The sequence below is a fragment of the Mus musculus genome, chromosome 13, assembly GCF_000001635.26.
Source record: "Mus musculus strain C57BL/6J chromosome 13, GRCm38.p6 C57BL/6J".
NCBI lineage: Eukaryota > Metazoa > Chordata > Mammalia > Rodentia > Muridae > Mus > Mus musculus.
In genome coordinates, this window is record NC_000079.6 from 67,307,676 (window position 1) to 67,332,260 (window position 24,585).

General features: G+C 39.0%; 1 protein-coding gene across 2 annotated transcripts in view; it reads right to left on the bottom strand.

The window, feature by feature from the left end:
• Positions 1 to 5,309: 5,309 nt before the first annotated feature.
• Positions 5,310 to 24,585, bottom strand: part of Zfp595 (zinc finger protein 595) — a 29,970-nt gene continuing 10,694 nt past the window's right edge. Inside the window, exons 2-5 of one of the 2 annotated variants that reach the window (NM_001374733.1) lie at positions 13,153 to 13,279; positions 12,597 to 12,692; positions 8,623 to 10,302; positions 5,310 to 7,234 (exon numbers count right to left, since the gene is read on the bottom strand). In NM_001374733.1, coding sequence (NP_001361662.1) covers positions 8,654 to 10,302; positions 12,597 to 12,692; positions 13,153 to 13,276 — 1,869 coding nt within the window. In that variant the 5' untranslated portion in view covers positions 13,277 to 13,279 and the 3' untranslated portion in view covers positions 5,310 to 7,234; positions 8,623 to 8,653. The remainder of the gene's footprint in view (positions 7,235 to 8,622; positions 10,303 to 12,596; positions 12,693 to 13,152; positions 13,280 to 24,585) is intronic. The other variant, NM_177622.3, reaches the window with a different exon arrangement.

Consider the following 24,585-nt stretch of genomic DNA (forward strand, 5'->3'; position numbering starts at 1 on the left):
AAGGTTCTGTTGTGCAAACCTTGTTCCTTGATTTAATACTATTAGTTAAATCAAATTGGCTACAGCCAATTACTGGAGAAATTACAGGTAGGTGGGTTTTGAGTTACCTGGTAGAGGGTCGAGAAGAGAGAGAGAAGGAAGAGAGACCAGGAAAAGGAGGAAGAATGGGGAAAGAGGACAAAGATGCCATGTCTCAAAGATGAGACATGGCCATGAGAAACAGCAAGTATCTGGGGTATACCATCGGGAAGAAAGGAGGACACCAGGATAGCAGTTAGAAGAATAAATGAGGGCTGCCCTCCCCAGTAATTGTCAAAGCCAATGGAAATAACCATAGTCTGAGTCTTATTTATTTGTAAGCTAGTCAAGGGTAAGCTTAAATTAGTTGTGTGTATGGTATATGTATACATGTATGTTTGTGTCTTTTCATGCACACATTTGTAAGAGGGTAGTCATTCACATGAGATGTGTTCATCCGTGAGGATGCAGCATCCATTTACAAGTCTTCTGCAGTCTCCATTTCTGTGCATTGTGGCTGTATAATTCAATAGGAGGAGGAGTTACGGTGGTGTAGTCACAACCTGAACATATCATCAAAGAGGAGCCTCATTCAGCAGAATATTAGGAACCCAGGCATAGTTATGGAAAAGTCTACTGGAGCCAGAGTCTCAGGACTAATATGTTTGTTTAGACCATGATCCCAGTTTTAAGTTTACTGCCTACTATCATTTTTTTACATCTTGACCATTTAATTTTCTCTCTTTGAAACATACTCTAGTAGGTTCTATTTTTTGCAAAATCACTTTAAAATCTATGCTTACAGGCTAAAGAGATTGTTCCATGGCTAAGAGTAATTAATGTCTTATAGAATATGAGTTTGTTTTCTAACAGGCACATGATGACTCTCAAGCACATACAAGCAGCAGTTCTAGAGGATCAGATACCATATTTTGACACCACGAGGCTCATAAATCATCACGAATCTATTGTAGAATAGATACACACACACACACACACACACACACAAGCTTCTAGCAAAGTAAAATAAAATATTTAATTAAATAAACTTACACTGTTTATGATGCTACATACAATCAATTCCGTTAGTTATTGGTCAGAGAGAGTTGGATCTCTCAGTTGGAGACACCTGGTTTATAGAGTGGATTTCGGATATGTCAGTGCTATAGAGAGAAACCCTGTCTGGAACAAGAATAATAATAAGAAGAAGTAAAACAAAGGTTTCATGTTTAGGAAAAAAAATGATCTTTAAAAGGAATATTCTTTTATATGTATATATATATATATATGTATACATAAATGAATAAAAACTATCAGTTTTCATTTACAAGTTAGACCCATTTGTCAGTCATAAGCAAAAATCCACTGAAATACATTCCTTGCTAGAGCAGTTCTCAATACTCATTAGGTTTACCATCCTGAGCCTGTACCAATTCCCTCAATACATTACAGGTCCTGTCATTAACTACATCCCTTACAGGAAGGTACATGAGATGTGTAGATACTTCCATACCTTCTTGGAAGACATACTGAGCTGATTACATAACAAATGGTGACTTCATAGAAGTTTGATCACTGAACATCACTATATGACTTTATAATACATCCACATACTTCTCTTATTCCTCTTCATAAAATGTAATGATTGTACTATCTATTGGTGTATATGGCAAAGTTTACTTTAATGAACATGTGTCTTTTGTCTATCTTCACACCTCTGTGGTGGTTATTTTATCTTGTTTAAACTCATCTACATGTGCATTCAGGCTCTACCCACTCCTCCAGCTCATCGAGGGATATCTCAGTTTCCTTGCCAAACAAAGCAAGGTTCACTTTTCCAGTTATGCAAAGCCCAACAGTGGCCAGAGGTCTCCCCAAATAACCATTAATCTTTGTACTACTTCATAGACTTGTCTAAAGGCTTATCCCATAAAGTTCACTTTTAGCCAAGGTTCCCTCTATCCAGATTACCATATCATCTCTCTCAAGTCAGTAAATATTTACCTGCACACTCTCGGTTTAGCAATCCACCTGGTTAATTGTAAGTTGCAGTCAGGGAGTTTTCAGATGACGGTGAAGGGAAAATATACCTCTCAGGGGACAAGGGGGTTGTGCCAACCTGTATGTTTTCATTATGGTTTTTTTTTGGCTGTGAAGAGACACCACGACCAAGGCAACTCTTACAAGGCAAACATTTAATATTGGCTATCTTGTATTTCAGGAGTTAACTCCATTATTATCATGGTGGAAAGTATGGCATCATGAAGGCAGACATGATGCCCGAGAAGGAGCTACATCTTGATCCAAAGGCAATAGACTTATGGGAGCTTATATCCCATATTGGGGATAGGTGGCGGGACTTGAAAATATATATATATCCTGGAGCCTGCCTCAACAGTGACACACTTCCTCTAAAAGTCCACACCGACTCCAATAAGGCTCCAGTCCTAGAAGTGAAACTCCCTCTGGGCCAAATGTTTAACCACATGAGATTATGGGGGCAAAACTTCTACAAACTATCACATACCAGGCCCTGGCCCCCATAGTTGTATGGCCATAACATAATGGAGAATGCATTTCATCAATCTTGAAAAGTCTCCATAGTCTATCACCATGTCAACAATGTTTAAAAGCAAATTTCAAAGTCTGCATCATCTGGGATCCACAATCTGGGCTCTTCCAAAGAATTCAGTTCAATTCTCCAGCTTTGTGATCTCTAGCCCTTTAGATTCTGGCTGGCTCCACTCCATTTGTACTTCAGTTGTTAGTGGTCATACTATGGTGCTGACATCTTCCACTACAATTAGGCTACAATTTCACCAATAGCCTTTCATAGACTCTCCTCATGGTGACATGCATCAACTCTTTTGCATGACCCCCTCAGTCCTGGGCTTTCAACTTCCCATGAGGCTACAACTCCACCAATGGCCCTTCCCTCTCTCAGTGCCAACCCTCAGTTATTCTTCAGGATTCCTTCATTCATTCAAAGCCAGTACCATCTGAGGGATTATTACACATCACTAAGTCTGGCTGCCAGAATGTGATCTCTCTCTGGAACACAGTTTAACGAGTTTCCTGTTTTCAATGATTTCCTTTACTGCCTAATCTGATACTCCTAATCAGACTGTCTTCTAGCTTCAAGATCTGGACCACAGGTATGCCCTCCATTTCTGGATTATAGTTTATTCCAGATATAGTAACTTAACTTGACAGTTGACAATAGCCATTATAATCCACTCTTTGTCAATTTGACATACAATCATGTCTCCTTATGTCTAAATGAAAACAACAGCCAGCTCACAATAACACTTAACATGATACAACTATCCGTTTTCTTAAGTACAAAAGTATAAACAATAAGCTTAGCTGGGTGGAATCTTGTCCAGAGGTCACCACTCCATTCATTCATTTAATATATCTAAACAGGGCATTTAGGTCCAATCCACTTCACGGTGCTCTACTTTTCCTTAGAACCTATATTTTATTTTATTTTATTTGTTCGGCTTGCTCCCTTTTATCAAAACACTATTCATAAGGGTGAACTTTATTAACTGCAAAATATTATTTATAATAGGCTGATTAAGATTTCCTTAGCTAATGCATTTAATCTTAGTCACTTTAGGCTCAAGCAGAGTATTCAGAAAAGGACACAAAGCAGCCACATCCTTCACCAAATACACACACACACACACACACACACACACACACGGGGGGGGGGAGAGAAAGATAAAGAGAGACCCAAGACAGAGAGGAGAGAGAGAGAGAGAGAGAGAGAGAGAGAGAGAGAGAGAGAGAGAGAGAGAGAGTGAGGGAGAGGGAGAGAGAGAGGGAGAGGGAGAGGGAGAGGGAAGAAGGGAGGGAGGGACATTCTTTGCCTCTGAAACCTCTTGAGCTAGGCCCCCACATTTCAAATCACCATCAGCACAAAAGTCTTTCATATTTTTACTAGCATTGCACATTAAGCCCATCCTAAAGCACTCCACTGCTTTTTTAAATCCACAGTCCCAAAATCCATATTCCTCCAAACCAAAACATGGTGAGGCCTACCATAGCAAACAACCAAGTCCCCGGGATCAAGTTCTGTCTTAGGGTTTCTTTTCTGTGGCGGGACAAGCAGACCAAGGCAACTCTTAGAAAACATTTAATTACATTTTCAGAAGGTCAGTCTATTATCATCATGGTAGGAAGCATGATACTGTGTAGGCAGACATGGTGCTTACAGATACAAGAGTTCTACATCTTTATCTGCAGGAAGCAGATAGTAAATGTCTTCTGCAAGCAGCAAGGAAGAGGTGGTCACACTGGCCAGATCTGACCATATGTATGAGACGTCAAAGCCTCATCTCCACCAGGAATTCTTGATTCCTCTAGCAAGGCTACACCTCAAATAAGGCCACACCTCCTATCAGTGTCACTTCCTATGGACCAATCATATTTAAATTAACACTGTTCCCTTGTCACATAAAAGTAAAACCACTAAAGGTAAGAATCAATTCTTTAAAAAAAAAAAGACATTGACTAAGTTTTCAATAAAAAAGACATAGACTAACTGAATGGATGCAAGGAAAACAGTCCATCATGCTACTACAAGAAACACACCTCAACATTAAAGATAGCTATCACCTCAGAGTAAAGGTGTATAAAAAAATTTTTCCAGACAAATGTACCTCAGATGGAAGCTGGTATAGGCATCCTAACTTGTAACAAAATAGCATTCAAACCCAAATTAATCAAAAAAGAAACCAAACAGGGGGAGGCACATCAAACTCATCAAAGGAAAAATCCACAAAGATGATGTTTCAAACCTTAATTAACATTTGTGTTACAAATACAAGGACCCATGTCCATAAGAGAAACATTACCAAGGTTAATTCCACATTAGCCCTAACATATTTATCATTGAAGAGTTCAATATCCCACTCTCACCAATGGACAGGTTAGTTATTCAGCCAAAAGCTAAACAAACAAACAAACAAAAAAAATCACTGATACATTATAAATCAAATGGACATGACAGATCCTTCAGAACCTTTCATCAAATACAAAAGAATATACCTTCTTCTCAGCTCTCATGGAACTATCTCTCAAACTTACTACATATTTGGTCACAAAGCAACCTTGGAGGAAGATGGAGGAAGATGGAAGAAGAGGAGGTGGAAGAAAGATGGAGCAGAACCATGTGGCCCAGAGAAGCTGCAAGTAGCAAGGGATCTCCTAGCTGTGGAAAAAAGAGTAGTGTAGTGGTAAATCTGCCCAATCTAGGCATGCAGCACATAAACATTTTAACTGAGTTTTGTGTTTTTTACACAGGTTTATTGGGGTTTGACATTTACTGCAACAAATTGGCACCCAAAACGGGGCAGACGTTGAGGCACCATATGTTGTAGAACTATTTTAATGCCGGCACAGGGTTTCTATCCCACTTTTACCATTTAGATATGAAATAAAAACAAACACAAATTTCATATTTACAATAAGCCTATACAGTACAAATGATGGGTAGATACCAAGCATTCATGCTATCAGAATCTACATCCCTATTGATATATTTACCTCAAATTATTATTTCATATTTAATATTTGTCATCTGGGCTACTCTTAATTCCAATTAGCCAGCTCACAGGGCCACATTTTTTATGGTGCACCTAACCCACAGCAGCCTTTCCTTCTCCCTCCTACATGTTCTTCTTCTCCTGGTTCTCCTCTGACCCCAAGCCCAGGAAACCTAATCGGCACTTACGTATCTTCTACCCAACTATTAGTTGCTGGCATCTTTATTTACCAATCAAAAATAACATGGAGCAGGGTCCAAGGGACTAAATGCAGACTCCAGATCTTGGGAGTCCTGCACTTATGATTAGAATAGACAGTAAAAGACAAAATCTCAACACATTCTTGTTTAGTTATATCACAGACGTTTTCTAAGTTAATGAGATAGTAAATAGCTAGAGACAAACAATATATTCCTATTCAAATATCCTGAGAATGTTAGATGGTCTTCAGAAACATCAGAAATCTATAAAATATGGCATTGAAAGATATTTTATTAATGTTTGACAATGAGAAATCCCAGCTCTTGGCAGAATCTGCAAGTCCTTCAAAGATGATGATGAGCATTGAAGAACTTCCTTACGAAGTTTGTTAAAAATGTGACAAGCTGCCACTAGACAGGAAACTGCCCTTACCTCAAATGCTGACCTGCAAGCTGTGGAGAAGCAGAAAACATAGAAAGTCAACAGCCAAACTCTGCCAGGTCAAGGGAGATAACTCCTTCATATTTGCTGCTGCAGAGAAAAATCTGTCAGATGTTCTGGGCCAATAGGTTGAAGAGATAAATGCTCCAGTGTTGCAGGGGCACCCGTGTGACTGGCAGGCAGCCAGCAGTCACTAATATTTCTCTAGTTTTAGACACTGCTTGCTCTACATCTGTGTTTGTTAATGTAGATATGTGTGTAGGTATGTAAATAAAGAAGAGTGGAAACACTTTTCAGAGAAGGGAGCAAAAGGGAGGGCAATAATGGGGAAAGGGAAAACACACATGATTCATACGTATTAAACATCACATTGAAACTTGCATTTGGCATGAAGATTTAGTAAGTATTCTCATGGCAATAATATATGCACACAAGCACAAGTAGAAGGGCTTAATTTGGATCATAGTTCAATTCCATTGTCTACCATGGAGACTTACTCAGTGTCCGGTTGCTATGAAGAGACATCAAACCATGACAATCCCTATTTTAAAAAGCATTTAATTGGAGCGTGTTTACAGTTTCAGAGGCTTGTAAGTTATTATTGTGGGAAACTAGCTTGGGAGCATGGTGGAATGCAGATAGACATGGTACTTGAAGAGTAGCTGAGAATTATACGTATTGACTAAAGTTTTTAAAAGAGGGAGATACTGGGTCTGAAACTTTGAAACCTCAAATATGACCCCCAGTTACACACTTACACTAATGACGCCGCACTCCTTAATCTTTTTCCAGCAGTGCTACTACCTTCAGACTAAGCATTCAAGCCTATGAGCCCTTGGGGCAATTCTTATTCCAACCACAGCACATGGTGAGAAAGGTAAAACAACAGGAACATAAGCAGCTGGTCACGTTTCTTCTACAGTCAGGAAGCAGAAGATGGATGAATAGCTGGTCTCAGGGTATTCTCTGATACTGCAGCATCTCAGTCAAACAGATGCTTCCAACTGCAATCAACAGACCTCCTGAAATCAATTTAATTAATCAAGATAAATTCTACAAATCAACAAGAGGCTTGCAAATCAAATGATTCTAGAACTGATGGTACTAACAATGGAGATACAAGAATTACTTCTTGATCTTTGTACATATAAAACACAGTTAATTAAAAAATGTAATTTTGGCTTATTTTTTTCTGGGCACACATATTTATGTTGGCATGTGGTCTTACATACAGAGGTCAGAGGGCAAACTTCAGAGATAGAACTTCATTCTATTTTGAGGGTACTTGGAATACTAACATGGGTGTGGGTCTTGTTGGCAACTCAGTTTGTTCCCAAAGTTAACATGCTAGCTCTATCCAAAAAGCTTTAAATCATAACATCCCTTCCCTTTCCCCAAACTTACCCCCATGTCCAAAGTAAAATAGGCTACAACTTGAAATGTCCACAAAGGATTTAACAATTACAACACTATAAAAGAACACAGTCCATGTATCATGTGAGACTCAAGGCAATCTCTTAATTGTGAGCTGCTACAACATAAAAACTAGTGACAACTATTCTACATACTGGTATAGAACAAGGGTTTCAATTCTATAACAGAAGAAAGAAAAAGACAGCAAGGAAGGATCAAACCCAAATCCAGAAGGACAACCACACAGCCTGACAGCTCCACTTTTGGCATGATTGTGTGAATGATTGCAAAGCCTTTACCATATTCCTCAAACTTACTAGGGCTTCTATTCAGCATGAAGCTTTTGATAACTTTTTGGGGTTGAAGAAGTATTAAGAGTATATGAACATTTTAACATTTGTACTATTTCACTCCAGTTTGAATTACCTAGTATTAAGAAATATAAGAAAGCTTATTAAAGGGTGTGCAATGTTTTCCACACTTGTGACATTTCACTCTAGTATTAATTAAGAGGGTTTCCCCAAGTTTTTAGTAAGGACAAAGACCTTAGTACATTCTTCACACTTGTGTGGTTTCTCTCATAGATGAATTCTTTGATGTGGCTTAAGAGATAGAAGACTGGTAATAATAGTGTTTGCCTCATTCTTCACATGTATAGGGTTTATCTCCAATAGGAGTTATCCTGTGTTCAAACTATGCAATGGATTTCAAAAGTATTTGCCACATTTTTTTTTACATTTGTATAGTTTCTTTCCAGAATGAATTCTTTGATGATCCCTAAATTTGTGGAGCATCTTGACATATTCTTTTCATTTGTAAATATTCCCTAAATTATGAGGTAATTTATCTAGATATAGGTATGACTTTATAAAGGAGGCTTTTCCACATTCCTCACTTTTCTATAGTTTCTCTCCATAATGAGTTATCAAATGAGGAGAAAGAATCTGGAAAGTTCTAAAGGACTTGACTGATACATCCCAAGTATAGGGTTTCTCACCTGTATGGATTCTCTTTTTTTCAGAAAGTACTTATTGACAATAGAAAGCTAGGCCACATTCTTTATATTTGTAGGACTTCTCTCGTGTATGAATTTTCTTATGTTTGTAAAGTCTTGATGAATAATTAAAGAACTTGCCACATACTTCACACTTGTAGGGATTTTCTCCTGTATGAATTATCTTGTGTTTAGAAAGTAATGATGGATAATGGAAGGCCTTGCCACATATTTGGCACTTGTATGGTTTGTCTCCAGTGTGAATTCTCTTATGTTCAGAAAGGGATGATGGAAAACGGAAGACATTTCCACATATTTCACACTTGTATGGTTTCTCTCCTGTATGAATTTTCTTATGGTTGGAAAGTCTTGATGGGTAATGAAAGGCCTTGTCACATACTTCACACTTATAGGGCTTTTCTCCAATATGAATTATCTTGTGTTTAGAAAGTAATGATGCATAATGGAAGGCCTTGCCACATATGTCACACTGGTATGGTTTCTCTTCTGTATGAACTTTCTTATGGTTGGAAAGTCTTGATGGATAATCAAATGCTTTGCCACATACTTCACACTTGTAGGGATTATCTTCTGTATGAATTGTCTTGTGTTTAGAAAGTATGGATGGATAATGGAAGGCCTTGCCACATACTTCACACTTGTATGGTTTCTCTCCGGCATGAATTTTCTTATGGTTGGAAAGTCTTGATGAATAATGGAAGGCCTTGCCACATACTTCACACTTGTAAGGTTTCTCTCCTGTGTGAATTCTCTTGTGTATAGAACATAAAGTTGTAGTATGGAAGGCCTTGCCACATACTTCACAACTATAGGGTTTTTCACCTGTATGTATTCTCTTGTGGTTAGAAAATAATGATGGACAACGAAACTCCTTGCCACACACTTCACATTTGTAAGGTTTCTTTCCTGTATGAGTTCTCTTGTGTTCAGAAAGTGATGATGGAACATGAAAGGCCTTCCCACATACTTCACACTTGTACGGTTTCTCTCCTGTATGAATTGTCTTATGGTTAGAAAGTCTTGACAGATAATGGAAGGCCTTACCACATACTTCACACTTGTAGGGTTTTTCTTCTGTATGAATTATCTTGTGTTTTGAAAGTAATGATGGATAGTGGAAGGCCTTGCCACATACTTCACACTTGTAGGGTTTCCCTCCTGTATGAGTTCTCTTGTGTTCACAAAGTGATGATGGAGAGCGGTAGGCCTTTCCACATACTTTACACTTGTATGGTTTCTCTCCTGTATGAATTTTCTTATGTTTTGAAAGTCTTGATGGATATTCGAAGGCCTTGCCACATACTTCACACTTGCAAGGATTCTTTCCCATATGAATTATCTTGTGTTTAGAAAGGAATAATGAAGTGCAGAAGGCCTTGCCACATACTTCACAGTTGTAGGGTTTTTCTCCTGTGTGAATTATCCTGTGTTGAAAAAGTTTTGATGGAACATGAAAGGCCTTGCTATGTATTTCACACTTGTAGGGTTTTTCTCCTGTATGAATCCTTTTGTGTTCAGAAAGTAGTGATGAAAAATGGAAGGACTTGCCACACTCTTCACACTTGCAGGACTTCACTCCTAAATGAATTATCTGATGATTTTGAAATCCTTTTTCCGCCTCAAAGACTTTGCCACATTCTTTACACGTATAGCTTTTCCCCCCTGGTGAGTAAGAGTTGAGAAATTAATGAAAAGAGAGCAAAAAAATCTGTATATCTATACGAATTGTTTTTTAAAAACCAACATTTACTCACTTGCATTTATTTGTACAAATCATAAGCTACACCCAATTTTCTGTACCTGTATTCTGTGAAACATAATTTAAAACACAGAATAAGTGAAAATTATATAGCCTTCCTTGAAGTAAGAAGACTATGAAAACATAGAAGAAGGAAGGAATAGAATAGTAAACAAAAGCAAACATATACAAAAGCATAATATTCACTAAGAAAACCCATAATTTGAATAGGAAAATGCAAGTCAGCCCCTTAAACAAATACAGAAATTTCATGGCTAGTTAAAACAAAGTATAAATTAGTCTAATTTGGAAAACACCTGAATAAGTAATATTTATATATTATATATTATATGTGTATAATATTGTAACTATAGTCTAAGTATAGAGTTTTATTTTGGCTGTTTTGAAAGGTGACTGAAGAAGACTTGCCTTAATCACATTAAATAAAGATTCAAAAAAGTTTTATGCACATTTTTAGGCATAATGGTTTTGTGCATTTGGTAAAGATTATCCATGTATTATTCAAATGCTTGATTTCTCTGTCCCCATATGTTTGTGCCATCCACACATGGCATTGTAGTGCTCCTTCTTAAAATCTCCCATCTTAGGTTTGTGTAGACATTGTTCCCCACTTATGCTCTAACTTGTTAATAAAAGCCGATCAGCCAATGGCTGTGCTGAAGAGAGAATATGCTGGACTTCTGCTATCCCAGGGAAGAACAGAGAGGGGGGTTCACTATAAGGAAGGGGTCCAAACAGACATCATGGAAAGTCCCCTGAAGCTCAGAGAGCCAGGCCCATGGTAAAATGCAAGTATCATGGGTACTTTGCCTGGGATCTAACCAGATTACCTTAGAGGATTAGACTCAATAATTAATGTCCCAGTAATTGTGTTGTAAAGCATATCAAATAAATCTTATAGCCTCTGTTTCATTAATTTCCAAGCTAGCCAAGATAGAGAAAACTCATCACTTTTAAAACAGCTGTACACATATTTTATTAAAAAAAAAAAAAAACACCCAAGTTAAAGATTACATAGCAATGGCAGAGCTTTGGCTGTCATGTGAAACACAGGTTGATCTCATAGCAGAGGAAAACAAATATAATGAGAATCAAAGCATTCTAAATGTTAGGATATGTCCTCCTTTGAGAGAAAAAGACAGAAAATTAGATTTTAAAAAGCAAACGAGCATGTAGTCTTCCAATAGGCCCCACCTAGCAGCTGACAGATATAGACACCTAGACTCAAACAGTGGATGGAGGTTCAGGACCCCTGCAGAAGAAGAGAAGGAAAGATTGCGGGACCCATATGGGATAGAAACTCCACAGGAAGACCAATGAAGTCAACTGTGATGGTTTGTATATCCTTGGACCAGGGAGTGGCACCATCTGAAGGTGTGGTCTTGTTGGAATAGGTGTGACCTGGTTGGAATGGGTGTGTCACTGTGGTTGTGGGTATAAGATCCTCACCCTAGTTGCCTGGAAGTCAGTCTTCCACTAGCAGCCTTTGGATGAAGACATAGAATTCTCAGCTCCTCCTGCGCCATGCCTGCCTGGATACTGCCATGTTCCCACTTTGATGATAATGGACTGAACTTCTGAACTTGTAAGCCAGCCCCAATTAAATGTTGTTTTTTATAAGACTTGCCTTGGTCATGGTGTCTGTTCACAGCAGTAAAACCCTAACTAAGACATCAACTAACATAGATCCGTGCAGCTCTGAGTCTGAATCAACAAACCAAGCACATACATGGGCTGGACCGAGGCCTCCCTGCTCATATGTACCCAAAGTACAGTATGATCTTTGTGTGGGTCCTGAACAACTTGACAGATGGATATCCCAAAAGTTGTTGCCCGTATGTGGGATATATAATGCAAGCTGTGCTGCCTTGTCTGGCCTTAGTGGGAGAGGAAGAGCCTAGCCTTGAAGAGTCTTGAAGTAGCAGGATGGGGGGGATACACAGGCAGTGTGCACCTGCTCAGAAGAAATGGGGATGGTAGATGGGGGAAGGATTGTTGTAGGGGGTGACCACAAGGGGGACAATAAGCAGGATGTAAGGTGAACCAGTTAAATAATATATATGTATATGTATATATATACGTATATATAGATAATTTTAAAAATAGATGATTTATACCAGAACATGGTGTCTCAGTGGATTTATTTTAGCTCTTAGAGTGTCCCACTCTGTTCTCTGATACCCTCCTTCTCACATACCTGAGTACTTAGCAGTGGCCGCTTGTCTCTTCACATCTGAAAGCTCTTGTCTTTGCTCCAGAAATGTGACTAGATATGGCTTAGTGGAAGCAAGACCTATTTGTGGAAAATTGGAGCAACATTGTTACTGTGGTCAGGTGGGAAAGAAAATGTCCCTCCAGGGCTGTGTGTATAAGGAATGAGAAGACACTGTAACAGAATACAGAGGACTGGCTCTTACGTGTTTGCTGATGGCCATGTCAGAATGCTGAGGAGGAACTTGGGATTTGTGGGTTCTGAGCTTCAAACCCCTCGGTTACAAGGAGAATTTTTACAATAGAAGTGTGTGACGTTCTCTTTAATATGTACCACTTATATTCTAAGACAAACGATATATTTAACGGGGTGGTATGAACACAAGAAGAAGTAGTTCAAAGCTATATGAATAATTTAAATTTTCCTTAAAAGTAGCCCTATGGTCACTGATTGACATAGAAACTTGCATGAGATACTGTACAAAGGGGGCAAGTTTCATGCTTACAATTAAATAAAAATTCATCATGGAGTGTATCCTCACCCAGGAACACAAGGTTGCTGTAATTCTCCAGCATCACATCTCTGTACATTTTCCACTGAGCAGGACCCAGGTATTCCCACTCCTCTGCAGAGAAATACATAGCCACATCCCAGAATGACAGCATATCCTGAAAAAAATTTAGAAAGAGTAAATATCAGACATTATTGTTTGGGGTTGGTATGGTCCTTCCATGTATTTAAATGCTAAATTCTGTACCCCAATGTCTGGCTGCCCCCAAGACAAGTCAATTCCCATGACTTCACCAGCAATTTTGGTATAAAACTGGCTCCCCAGTTTAAAATATTGGTGAAATAAAACTAGCAGCAGACAATGATGGGGGAGGATAGAGGTAAGCAGGGTTCAATGAATGGACTGGGGGTTGCAAGCAAGATCCACACAAGGAGAAAGAGAACTAGGGAGGGAAGGAAAGATGTGAGGACAGGTCTCCAATAGTCATGATAGATCAGCAGCAATGCCCAAGGGAAATGCCCCTAACCCCATCCCATACTGATGGAACAGAGATAATTTGGGAAAGACTCAAACATCAAGAATTTAGGGAGCATGGGTGGGGAAGTAGCCAGTCTAGCTTTAGAAAAAATAGATTAAGAGTAATAATTCCCCAGTAGTTGAGCAAAAGCCAAATAAATTAATCAGAGTCTGAGTTTCATTCATTTGGAAACTATATGGGATAGATATAACCCCAATTAACTTACACATTATGCTAATTCTAACCATTAATAATAACAAAGAGTCATCATGTGCTTATGCATATAAATCAAAAGGTGAGCCTAAGTGAGAGGACAGCTGAAGCACTTCTGATATAGTAAGGAAGAATAGTAAAGTACTCTTGATATGGTAATGTTTGCAACACAAGGCGCATCTCTAAGGGAAGTGGATCACAGAAGATCCCCAAAATTCCTATGGTATAATGCATGTAAGAACCATAAAATGGAGGACAAGGGAAACTAAAACCAGTGTGTTGGGGTGAGACAGATGGCTCAATAGTCAAGAGCACTGGCTAATCTTCCAAAGGACATGGGGTTTGATTCCTAGATGCCACATGGCTGCTCCCAACTGTCTATAACTCCAGGTAAAGAGGATCAGGTAATCTCTTAGACATGAATGGTAACAAAATACAAACACATAAATGCCTTTGGTAGAGCTTCTATTCCTGCCATGAAACTCCATGACCAAAAATCAGATTGTCAAGGAAAGGGTTTATTAGGCTTACACTTCCAGAGCACAGCACAGCACAGCACAGCACAGCACAGCACAGCACAGCACAGCACAGCACAGCACAGCACAGCACAGCACAGCACAGCACAGCACAATTCATTGTTGAAGGAGGTCAGGACAGGGAGTTAAACAGGACAAGGACCTGGAGGCAGGAGATGATTTAGAGATAATGGAGGGGTTCATCTCATAGGCTTCCTATAAATGGCTTGCTCAGTCTGCTTCTTTATAGAACCCAGGGCTAGCAGCTCAGAGTTCCACCTTGCATATCAGTATGTATCATGCTACATCAGTCACTAGGAAAATGCTCTCCAGGCTGGCATCTTACAGAGTATTTCCAAAATTAACATTTCCTATACTTACATAACTGTAGATAATTTCAAGTCCACAATACTTACACTAACACAATAAAAAATAAAGATATAATTAAATCTTGGGAAAAAATGGAGCTTTAGTGTCCTATCATTGTATTGTAATACAGCACACATTATGTATATTCTTCACGGTAGAGAGCCATGGCGATTGTAAAAGTTCTTCTCAACCCAAATATGCACAATCACAAATGTCAAATACAATGAAGATCCACATATATTGTATGATGTACTTGCGAAGGGCTGGCTTCTTGAGCATGTGCAGAGAGATGCAAATCATACTGTACTATGGGTCCAGAGTTTGAGCACCCAATGGGTAGAACAATAAATTATTTTGTAGACAAATGGAATCAAATTATATTAACAACACTATAATTAGAAAATCTATCAGGCACTGGCAGAGCCACTCAGAAGAAAGTTATATCAGGCTCCTGTCAGCAAGCACTCCTGACAAACACAGGAGTGGATGCTCAGAACCATCCATTGGACCGAGCAGAGGGTCCCCAATGGAGGAGTTAAAGAAAGGACCCAAGGAGCTGAAAAGGTTTGCATCCCAATAGGAGGAACAACAATATGAACCAACCAGTACCCCCAGAGCTCCCAGAGACTAAACCACCAACCAGAGTACACATGGAGGGACTCAGGACTCCAGCAGCATATGTAGCAGAGGATGGCCTTGTGGGACATCAGTGAGAGGAGAGCGCTAGGTCCTGTGATGGATCGATGCCCCAGTGTAGGGGAATGCGAGGACAGGGAAGCACTAGTGGGTGAGTTAGTGAGCAGGGGAAGGGAGGCTGGGATAGGGGAAATGAGGAAAGTGGATAATATTTGAAAGTAAATAAAGAAAATATCTAATAAAATTTTTTTTAAACATTAGCAGTAAGTTCAGTCACTGTGGCAACTTATACCAAACCAACACTGCATCAGAGGCCCCATGAAAGGACAAAGGGAACTTTAGTTCACTGTCTTCATCCAGCAGTGGACTTTTCCAAAAATCAGACAGAGGATACAGTGCCATGAAGGAGTCATTGATGTAGTTAAAGGGGATCCCACACTTCTCTTGCAACTGGGGATATCTGCCCTAAGGCTGCTGTTTCTGAGGTATCCAGTGCTCCCATTGCCCACATTGTATGATTTAGGTCTCTGGTGAACTTGGCCAATTTTCATCTACCAATACAATATTGAATTCTGGACTGTTTAATAAACTTGCTTGCCTTTGTGTCAACTATTTATATAAGATATTCTGTTCCTAGCTATTGCTTTTGTCATCTTTAAGCCTTTTTCCTTAGTTTCCATCCCTGGTACATCCATTCCACGCTTTGCCATTTGAGATCTTAAGTTCCTTGTATTCAGGACAGCATCAGGACCCTACCTAAATGAAGAAGAATATCCACTGATCAATATTCCTCCAGGTTTCCTCTTCCTGAGATTACTGAACAATGGGATGAAAATTGCATCTCTCACTTAATTTACAATCCTGTAGATTAAACAGCTTACTGACTTTGTTAGATATCTGAGGTAGTATAAAGATCCAAAAGACAGAAGAGACAGGAGTCTAAAAACAGTGGGGGAAGAAGGCTGCAACCATTTAAAGGAACAGATTAGGGGCTGGGGAATGAGGCACAAAGTTCACCTTTATCTCCTGAAGACTCTCCTTAATCAAACTGTTTTCCAAAGTAGACAGTTTAACTCTTCAGACATTTGTTTCTTGAAAGAGCAGATAAGTTGGTAAAGTCACCTGTGATCTTAGAACAGTCTAACTTTACCACCAAGCAGAGTGAGGAGTTCTAGTGATCTCACCCAGAAATGTTCCTGATAAAAAGTTAGTTTTAGTGCACAAGAAGCTTGGTAGCACAATATGTCACACTTATGTTGTTATGCTTGAAATAATGATGTCTTGCCCCATCTGATAAGAGTCTTGCTTGTAAAACCAGGATTCCTATGTGAATATAGCTGACCTCCTTAACCTTGTCTGCTATATCCCAGAGAGAGATGTTTCTGGGAACCTCCTGTCTCTCAAGATCATCTTTCCTGCCTAAGCAGACATCACCAGGAAGGGGAGACTGCAGACCTGCAGGGGGCTCCTAGAGCTGCATCAACTTCCTCATTCCCAAGCCCCTCACCTGTTGCTCTAAAATGTCCAAGCCAGGTTTCTCTCCTCACACAATCCCCCATCTCATACTTCCAGGTGAGTTGGTGCCCCTCTCTGTGTGTACTAACAAACAGTCTCATCTGTTGTTCCCAGCCTTTTTCTTGTCTTTCTTCTCTTTGGACTGTGCTCACAAATTGAACATCATCCATATGGTCTAAGATGACCCCATACTGCATCCTTAAACGCCATTGAATAGTATCCCAAATTAAACATGTGTACCACAAGTCCCTGATTACTTTTCTTTTATGATTTAATTAAAGTTCATTCAAATGAAAGAAGTTCATATCAAACCACATTATGATGGCCTCAAAATCACAGAAAAGGGGAATATAGAGAAAAACAATGTGTTTGTGTTAAAAGAATATAGAGCTATTTTATAACTGAAAAGAATAAGGGAAGCCATTATGAAGTCAGACACACAAACCTAATAAAACAACATTTACTTTTGCTGCAGATGGGCTGACTGCTAGGACATGCCTGCATTATTTCCTAAAAATCTCATGACCCATTCTCATAGAAAAACTAAACAATATAAAAGATCATGCTGGCATTTCTCCTGAATACCCTGCATGATAGAAATATTTGCCATTGCTTAGATGAGCACTAAGATACAGTCTTTAGAAGTATAGTCATAACCTTCATCAAAGACTACAAACATTTCAAAAAGGCATGAAGAAACATCTTAGTGCCATTAAAGTCGAATATGATAAGGATAACACATGCTTCTATGATGCTCAAGAAACCAGAAATGTCAGGATGTTGGAAATGACAACACAATCCAGGGCCTGAAACTGGAATTCAATAAAGAGGAACACTGAACAGGAGTGTAGCAGCAATGATCCAAAAATGCAGCCCAGTAATCCAGAAAGAAACTGAAAATAACAAAACTTACACTAGAAGAAATCTGAAGGTAGCACGAAAGGACTTACGATTAAACCAGATGATAAAACAAGGTAAGTCTACAAAGTAAATGAAGAAAATACATCTGTGGGAAGGAAACATACAAGAAATGATAGGCACTTTGAAAAGGCCAAACCTTCAAATTACAGGCATACATGAGGAAGAAAAATGCCCAGGCAATGCCATAAATATCATCTTCAAAAAGAACATAAAATAAAGCTTCCCTAAACTATGGACCGGGACACCCATAAGAATATAAAAAACACACATAGCACCAATTGGACAAGATTGGAAAATTAAAACTTTGTGGCATATGAAATGTGCAAGGGAAAGAATATACTTATTAGGAGAGCAGCCAATTCCTGGATGGAACTTTGAAAGCCAGAAGAGCCTGGATTAATCATTCCAACTCCTAAAAGACAATGACATCCAACTTAAGATACTGCACACTGCACTACTATCTGCAGTAGTTGAAAGATATGCAAAAGCCATCCACAAAGTAAAGAGTATTTTTTTTTAAAATCATATTTTACAAACCAAACATAAAAAAATACACAAATAAACTCTTGTAGGCTGAAGAGAGAGATGAGCATAGCCAAGACACTGTGGAAAGGAATTGGAAGCCAAAAATGACAGAACCACAAAGGGCCATTGAGGACACAAACAGCACTGAAAATGAGGAATATACTGACAGTGAACACTCACATACTAGAACAAGTGATGTGCACAGTCCTCCATTCAAAAGACACAGACTTGGATAATGGATCAAAAAACGAATCCAACTTTATGTTGTCTACAAGAAGGAGATTTGAGTGATGTGTCTTAGATTTTCCAATTAAACAGGACAGGTTTTCAAAATATTCCCTTATAATAGTTTGAATATTTTGGTATCTATTGTAATATCTGCCATTTCATTTCTGAATCTAATCATTTGGGTCCTGTTTCTGTTGATTAGCTGGATCAAGTGTCCCTCAACCTTGTTTATCTTCTAAGTGAACCTGATGTGAGTTTGTTAATCATTTGATTCTTTTTCTCTGAATTAGTTTCAATTATTTTTCTTCTCATTCTTTTTAAAATTATTGGCCATTGACAGGATTAGAATTATGTTTGTTCTTGTTTTCCCCAAATTTCTTCAATGTATCATCCAATCATTTCTCTGTGGTCTTTCTCATAGTTTCATGCAATTAGAGCTGTAATCTTCACCTGCTGGGCTGCCTTCAACAGGTCCCAGAGATTTAGCTTTCTTATGATTTCCTTTTCAATCCTATGTATGGATTACACATGAATAAAAAACATTAATGAGCCGGGCGTGGTGGCGCACGCCTTTAATCCCAGCACTCGGGAGGCAGAGGCAGGTGGATTTCTGAGTTCGAGGCCAGCCTGGTCTACAAAGTGAGTTCCAGGACAGCGGGACTATATAGAGAAACCCTGTCTCAGAAAACCAAAAATAAAATAAAATAAAATAAAATAATGAGGAAGAAATTATTAAAAACCTAAATGGATTCAAACGAATGGGGAGATTGAAAGTGTAGTAAAATGTTTTCCAGCTAAGTAAATAAATTCTGTAGTTAGATGGATATATATGGATTTTAAGAGGAACCTTGGAGCTCTTACCCCAGCTCCCTACCAACTTGTAGTCACTCTGGGCAAACCCAGCAGTGATCACCATGATACCAAACTAGAGGAAGACTCTACAAAGAAAGAATTTCAGATGACTTCTCCTTATGGACATTGATGCAAAAGTACTCACTAAAATACTCACAAACCAAATCCAGGAACACATCAAGAAGAGCATCCATCATGATCAGGCAGTCTTCAGTATTCATCTTAAGAATGCAGGGGTGGTTCAATATATGTAAACCCATCAACTTAACACAACATATAAATAAACTGAGAAAACTAAAAATGACATAATAATCTGCTTAGATGTTGAAAAAATATTTGGAAAAAACCCAAAACACCTTCATGTTAAAAGTCTTGAAGAAATCAGAGATACAGGGCACATATGTAAACATAATAAAAGCAATATACAGTAAGCCAATAGACAACATCATATAAATGGAAAGAAGATTAAAGCAACCCCACTAAAATCTGGAACAGGGCTGTCCACTCCCTCCATATCTCTTCAATAGAGTATTCGAAGTTCTAGTCAAAGCAGTAAGACAACTAAAGGAGATCAAAGGTATATAATTTGGAAAAGAAAAAGTCAAAGGATGGCTATTTGCAGATTTTATGGTAGTATACATAAGTGACCACAAAAACTCTTTCAGAGAACTCCAACAGCTGAAAAAAAAAAAAACACACCTTCAGCACACGGACTAGATTCAAAACAGATTTTAAAAATCAGTAGACATCTTTTATACAAAATGAGGAAGAAATGGGAAACTGAGACTATTTCCCAGGGAAATAACCACCTTAATAATATCCACAAATAATACAAAACATCTCGGTATAACTGTAACCAAGCAAGTGAAAGACCTGTATAACAAGAATTTCACATCTCTAAAGAAAGAATATGCGGGGCAGTGGTGACTCACGCCTTTAATCCCAGCACTTGGGAGGCAGAGGCAGGTGGATTTCTGAGTTCAAGGTCAGCCTGGTCTACAAAGTGAGTTCCAGGATAGCCAGAGCTATACAGAGAAACCCTGTCTTGAAAAAGAAGAAGAAGAAGAAGAAGAAGAAGAAGAAGAAGAAGAAGAAGAAGAAGAAGGAGGAGGAGGAGGAGGAGGAGGAGGAGGAGGAGGAGGAGGAGGAGGAGGAGGAGGAGGAGGAGGAGAAGGAGAAGGAGAAGGAGAAGGAGAAGGAGAAGGAGAAGGAGAAGGAGAAGGAGAAGGAGAAGGAGAAGGAGAAGGAGAAGGAGAAGGAGAAGGAGAAGGAGAAGGAGAAGGAGAAGGAGAAGGAGAAGGAGAAGGAGAAGGAGAAGGAGAAGGAGAAGGAGAAGGAGAAGGAGAAGGAGAAGGAGAAGAAGAAGAAGAAGAAGAAGAAGAAGAAGAAGAAGAAGAAGAAGAAGAAGAAGAAGAAGAAGAAGAAGAAGAAGAAGATATCAAAAGATAAAAAGATCTCCCAAACTCATGTATAAATAGGATTAACATAGTAAAAAATGGCCACCTTATCTAAAGCAATCTAAAGATTCAATGTTCTTCCCATCAAAATTCCAACACAATTCTTTACAGACCTTGAAGGAACCATTCTCAACTTCATATGACAAAACAAAAATCCCTAGATAGCTAATGCAAACTTGGACAATAAAAAAACTTCTAGACATATCACCATCCCTGATTTCTTAATATACTATAGAGCAATAGTAATAAAAACTGTATGGTATTGGTGTAGAAACAGACATGTTGATCAGTGGAATAAAAAAAGAGCCAGAAATAAACCTACACACCTATGGACATTTCATTTTTGACAAGAATCCCAAACCATACACTGGAAAAAAGAAAGAATTGGTGCTGGTCTAACTGGATATTTGCATGTAGAAGAATTTTAAAAGATACATATTTATCACCCTGCACAAAACTCACGACCAAGTGAATCAAAGACCTCAACATAAAACATATACACTATATCTATTAGAAATGAAAATGTGGAGTAACCTTGAATACATTCGAATAGGATATAGCTTCCTGAACACCGATAGCTCAGGCACTAAGATCAACAATTAATAAATGGTGCCTTGTGAAACTGCAAAGCTTCTAAAAGGCAAAGAACACTGTCAACAGGATAAAACATGAGCCTACAGAATAGGAAAAAGTATTTGCCAATCCCACAGAGAGCTGATATCCAAAATGAACAAAGAACTCAGGAAGTTAGACATCAACAAACTGAGTAACCCATTTAAAAAATGGGGTACTCAGCTAGGCAGAGAATTCTCAACAGAGGAATTTCTAGGTAACAGGAGAACTAGAGGAATGGCTAGGTAACACTTTTAAAAGGTTCAACATATGTAGTCATTAGGGAAATGCAAATCAAAGTGACTCTGAGATTCTACTTTTCACCCATCAGAATAGCTAAGGTCAGAAATTTAAGTAACAGCACATGCTGGCAAGGATGTGGATCAAGGAGAACACTCCTCCATTGCTGGTGGGAGTGCCAACTTGTACAACCACTATAGAAATCAGTTTGGCAGTATCTCAGATAACTGGAAATAGTTCTACTTTAAGACCCAGCTATACCATTGCTGGGCATATACCCAAAAGATCTTCCAGGACACCACAAGGACCCTTGCTCAACAGTGTTCATAGCAGCTTTACTCACAATAGGTATAAACTGCAAACAATCCAGATATCTCACAAGGAATCAGTAAAACAAGGACATCATCAAATTTGCAAGCAAATGGATGGAACTAGAAATGTAACCCAGACCCAAATGGGTATGCATATTAGAAGTGGATATTAGCCATAAATTAAAGGATATACGTGCTGTAATATACAGATCCAAAGAAGCTAAGTAACAAGGAATGTTTAAGGAACAATGCTTGGATCTCACTCAGAAGTGGAAATAAAATAGTCATCAGACGTGGATGGACAGTTGGACGTGGGCAGGGAATACGATAGGGAGATTCTGGGAGAGAGGACCAGAAGAGTGAATGGAATTTGATGGTGGGCAGGGGAAGGGGGGATCTCTGGAAAAAGTCTGAGATCAGGGATGCAAGAGGCTCCATGGATTCTATGGGGGTGACTCTGGCTGAGTTCCTAGCAGTGGGGAATTTGGAAAGTAAAGTGGCTTTCCCCTGTAGTCAGGTAGGGTTCCAATTGAAAAGATAAGGACACCAACCTGTGAAGAAAACCTTAGACACAAAATGTGTCATACCTACAAATAGTACAGGGAGAAAGACAGAGAAGAGACAGGAAATGACCAACCCCTGATTACCCCCAATTTGCAACCCCTTTTCTGGGCAAGAACCAATGCCTAACACCATTACTAATACTCTGTTTAGTCTTGCAGACAGGAGAATGGTATCTACCAGCATCTGACAGAAACAGATGCAGAGAACTACAGCCAAATATTACAAGGAGCTCAGGGACACTCGTTGAAGAGTAGGGGGAAGTATTGTAGGATCAGGAGTGGCTATGGGCTCCACAAAACACCAACATAGTCAGTCTGATTCATATCATCAGTCACAGTAACATTAGGAGGAAATAAGAGCCTGCAAGAAAAAGGTCAGGACTGCAAGCATAGGAGACTGGACTCCTCCCTGAGGAAAAGGAAGAGGAAGAGGAAGAGGAAGAGGAAGAGGAAGAGGAAGGAATCCCACAGATTACTGTCTGGATGGTGGTGATACCATATGTGAAGTACAGTGGTAGATGTGGTTATCATTTTCCATCTGTAGAGCCAGAATGCTGTTCTGGGAAAATTCATTTAAAATCATAAGAAACCACCAGGGGGGTAATGACAGAAAACAACAGAGAAGATGATGCAAAGATGACAACCATTCCCTGCAAATACAGAGGAATACTCAAGCCAGACAAAGATGGAATCCTTTCCCACACAAGAAATGCAATCAGGTTTCTAACCCCAAACACTAGTCATTAACAGAAGGATACTAGTGAAAATTTGGATGTAACATTTCAAATACATTCGACGGAACTTCTTACAGCCCATTTGTAAGTTTTCATAATTAGAAGATGTCAATTGGATGGATTTCTATCAGGGCACTGGTGCTCAGAACTGAGACCAACCAGAAGTAATTACCACGTAGAAAAAGAAAAGCTATGTTCTAAGAATCTTTTTAAAACACATGGTCTCATGTAGCCTAGGCTCACTTTGAGTTGGCTATAAAGGAGACGATGATTTTGATTCTCTGGATTCCTGACTCCTCCCCAAAAAGCAGAAGTGACAGAAATGTGTCATAGAATTACACTTAAGTTCTCTTTTCTGTCATAGAGCTGTTTAATTAAAAATATATATGAACATAAGGTGCCTATAAATTGTATATGAGCACAATGCTGTACTCTCTCTACTTTGTAAGGAACATGTTTTGATGTACAAGGCAGCATTGCGATTCCGACTTCATATACTGTTATTTTTTTTTTCTACAGATTAGCAAAGTTAACGAGGAAATGTCTGTTATCCTAGGTATGGTTAGAAACTCATTGAAAATCCCAGTAGATAGGACAAGGTGGTCTGAAGCCCATGATTTCTGGGAGTAGACTTGAATGCCACGAGCCAGGCTCTGGCTCACTAACCCTTGGTTTGACTGAAAAGTGACAATATAAGCAAGATCACCTGAGATAGGGGGGAGGGCTGTGGTGGAGAAACCCTGAAAAAAACAAACACACACACACACACACACACACATCAACTCATCTTTTATATTTGAAAAGGAGTCCAAATTTTGGACAGAACACTTATTAAGAGGATTATTGTCTAACGATTTTTAAGCAGAAGGGCAAATTCCATATTTGGGCAAACACTGGTTCATACCAGTTACAAAATTACTCTGTGTCTATGTAGCCATGTATTGTGATGATTCAGGTATAGGATTGTACCTTCAGAATTCTTTTCAACTCGAGGCATCCATAAATCCAACAATTCATTGCAAAGGAAAAGAAACTAACATTCCATAAAACAATCACCCTCACAGGTCTCTCTGTCCCTGGACATCAAGAACTTTAGGAAGATTTGTGAGATCAAACTGGAGTAGTGGACGGGATATAAAGTTTAGTAGGCACTAGACGTCCACGTGTTCTGTATGTCCCGAGAATCTGACTACAGCTATGTAGGCACAGGCAGAGCACGTTTCCCCAGTAAAGATGAGTGCGCTCCCTTCAGCAT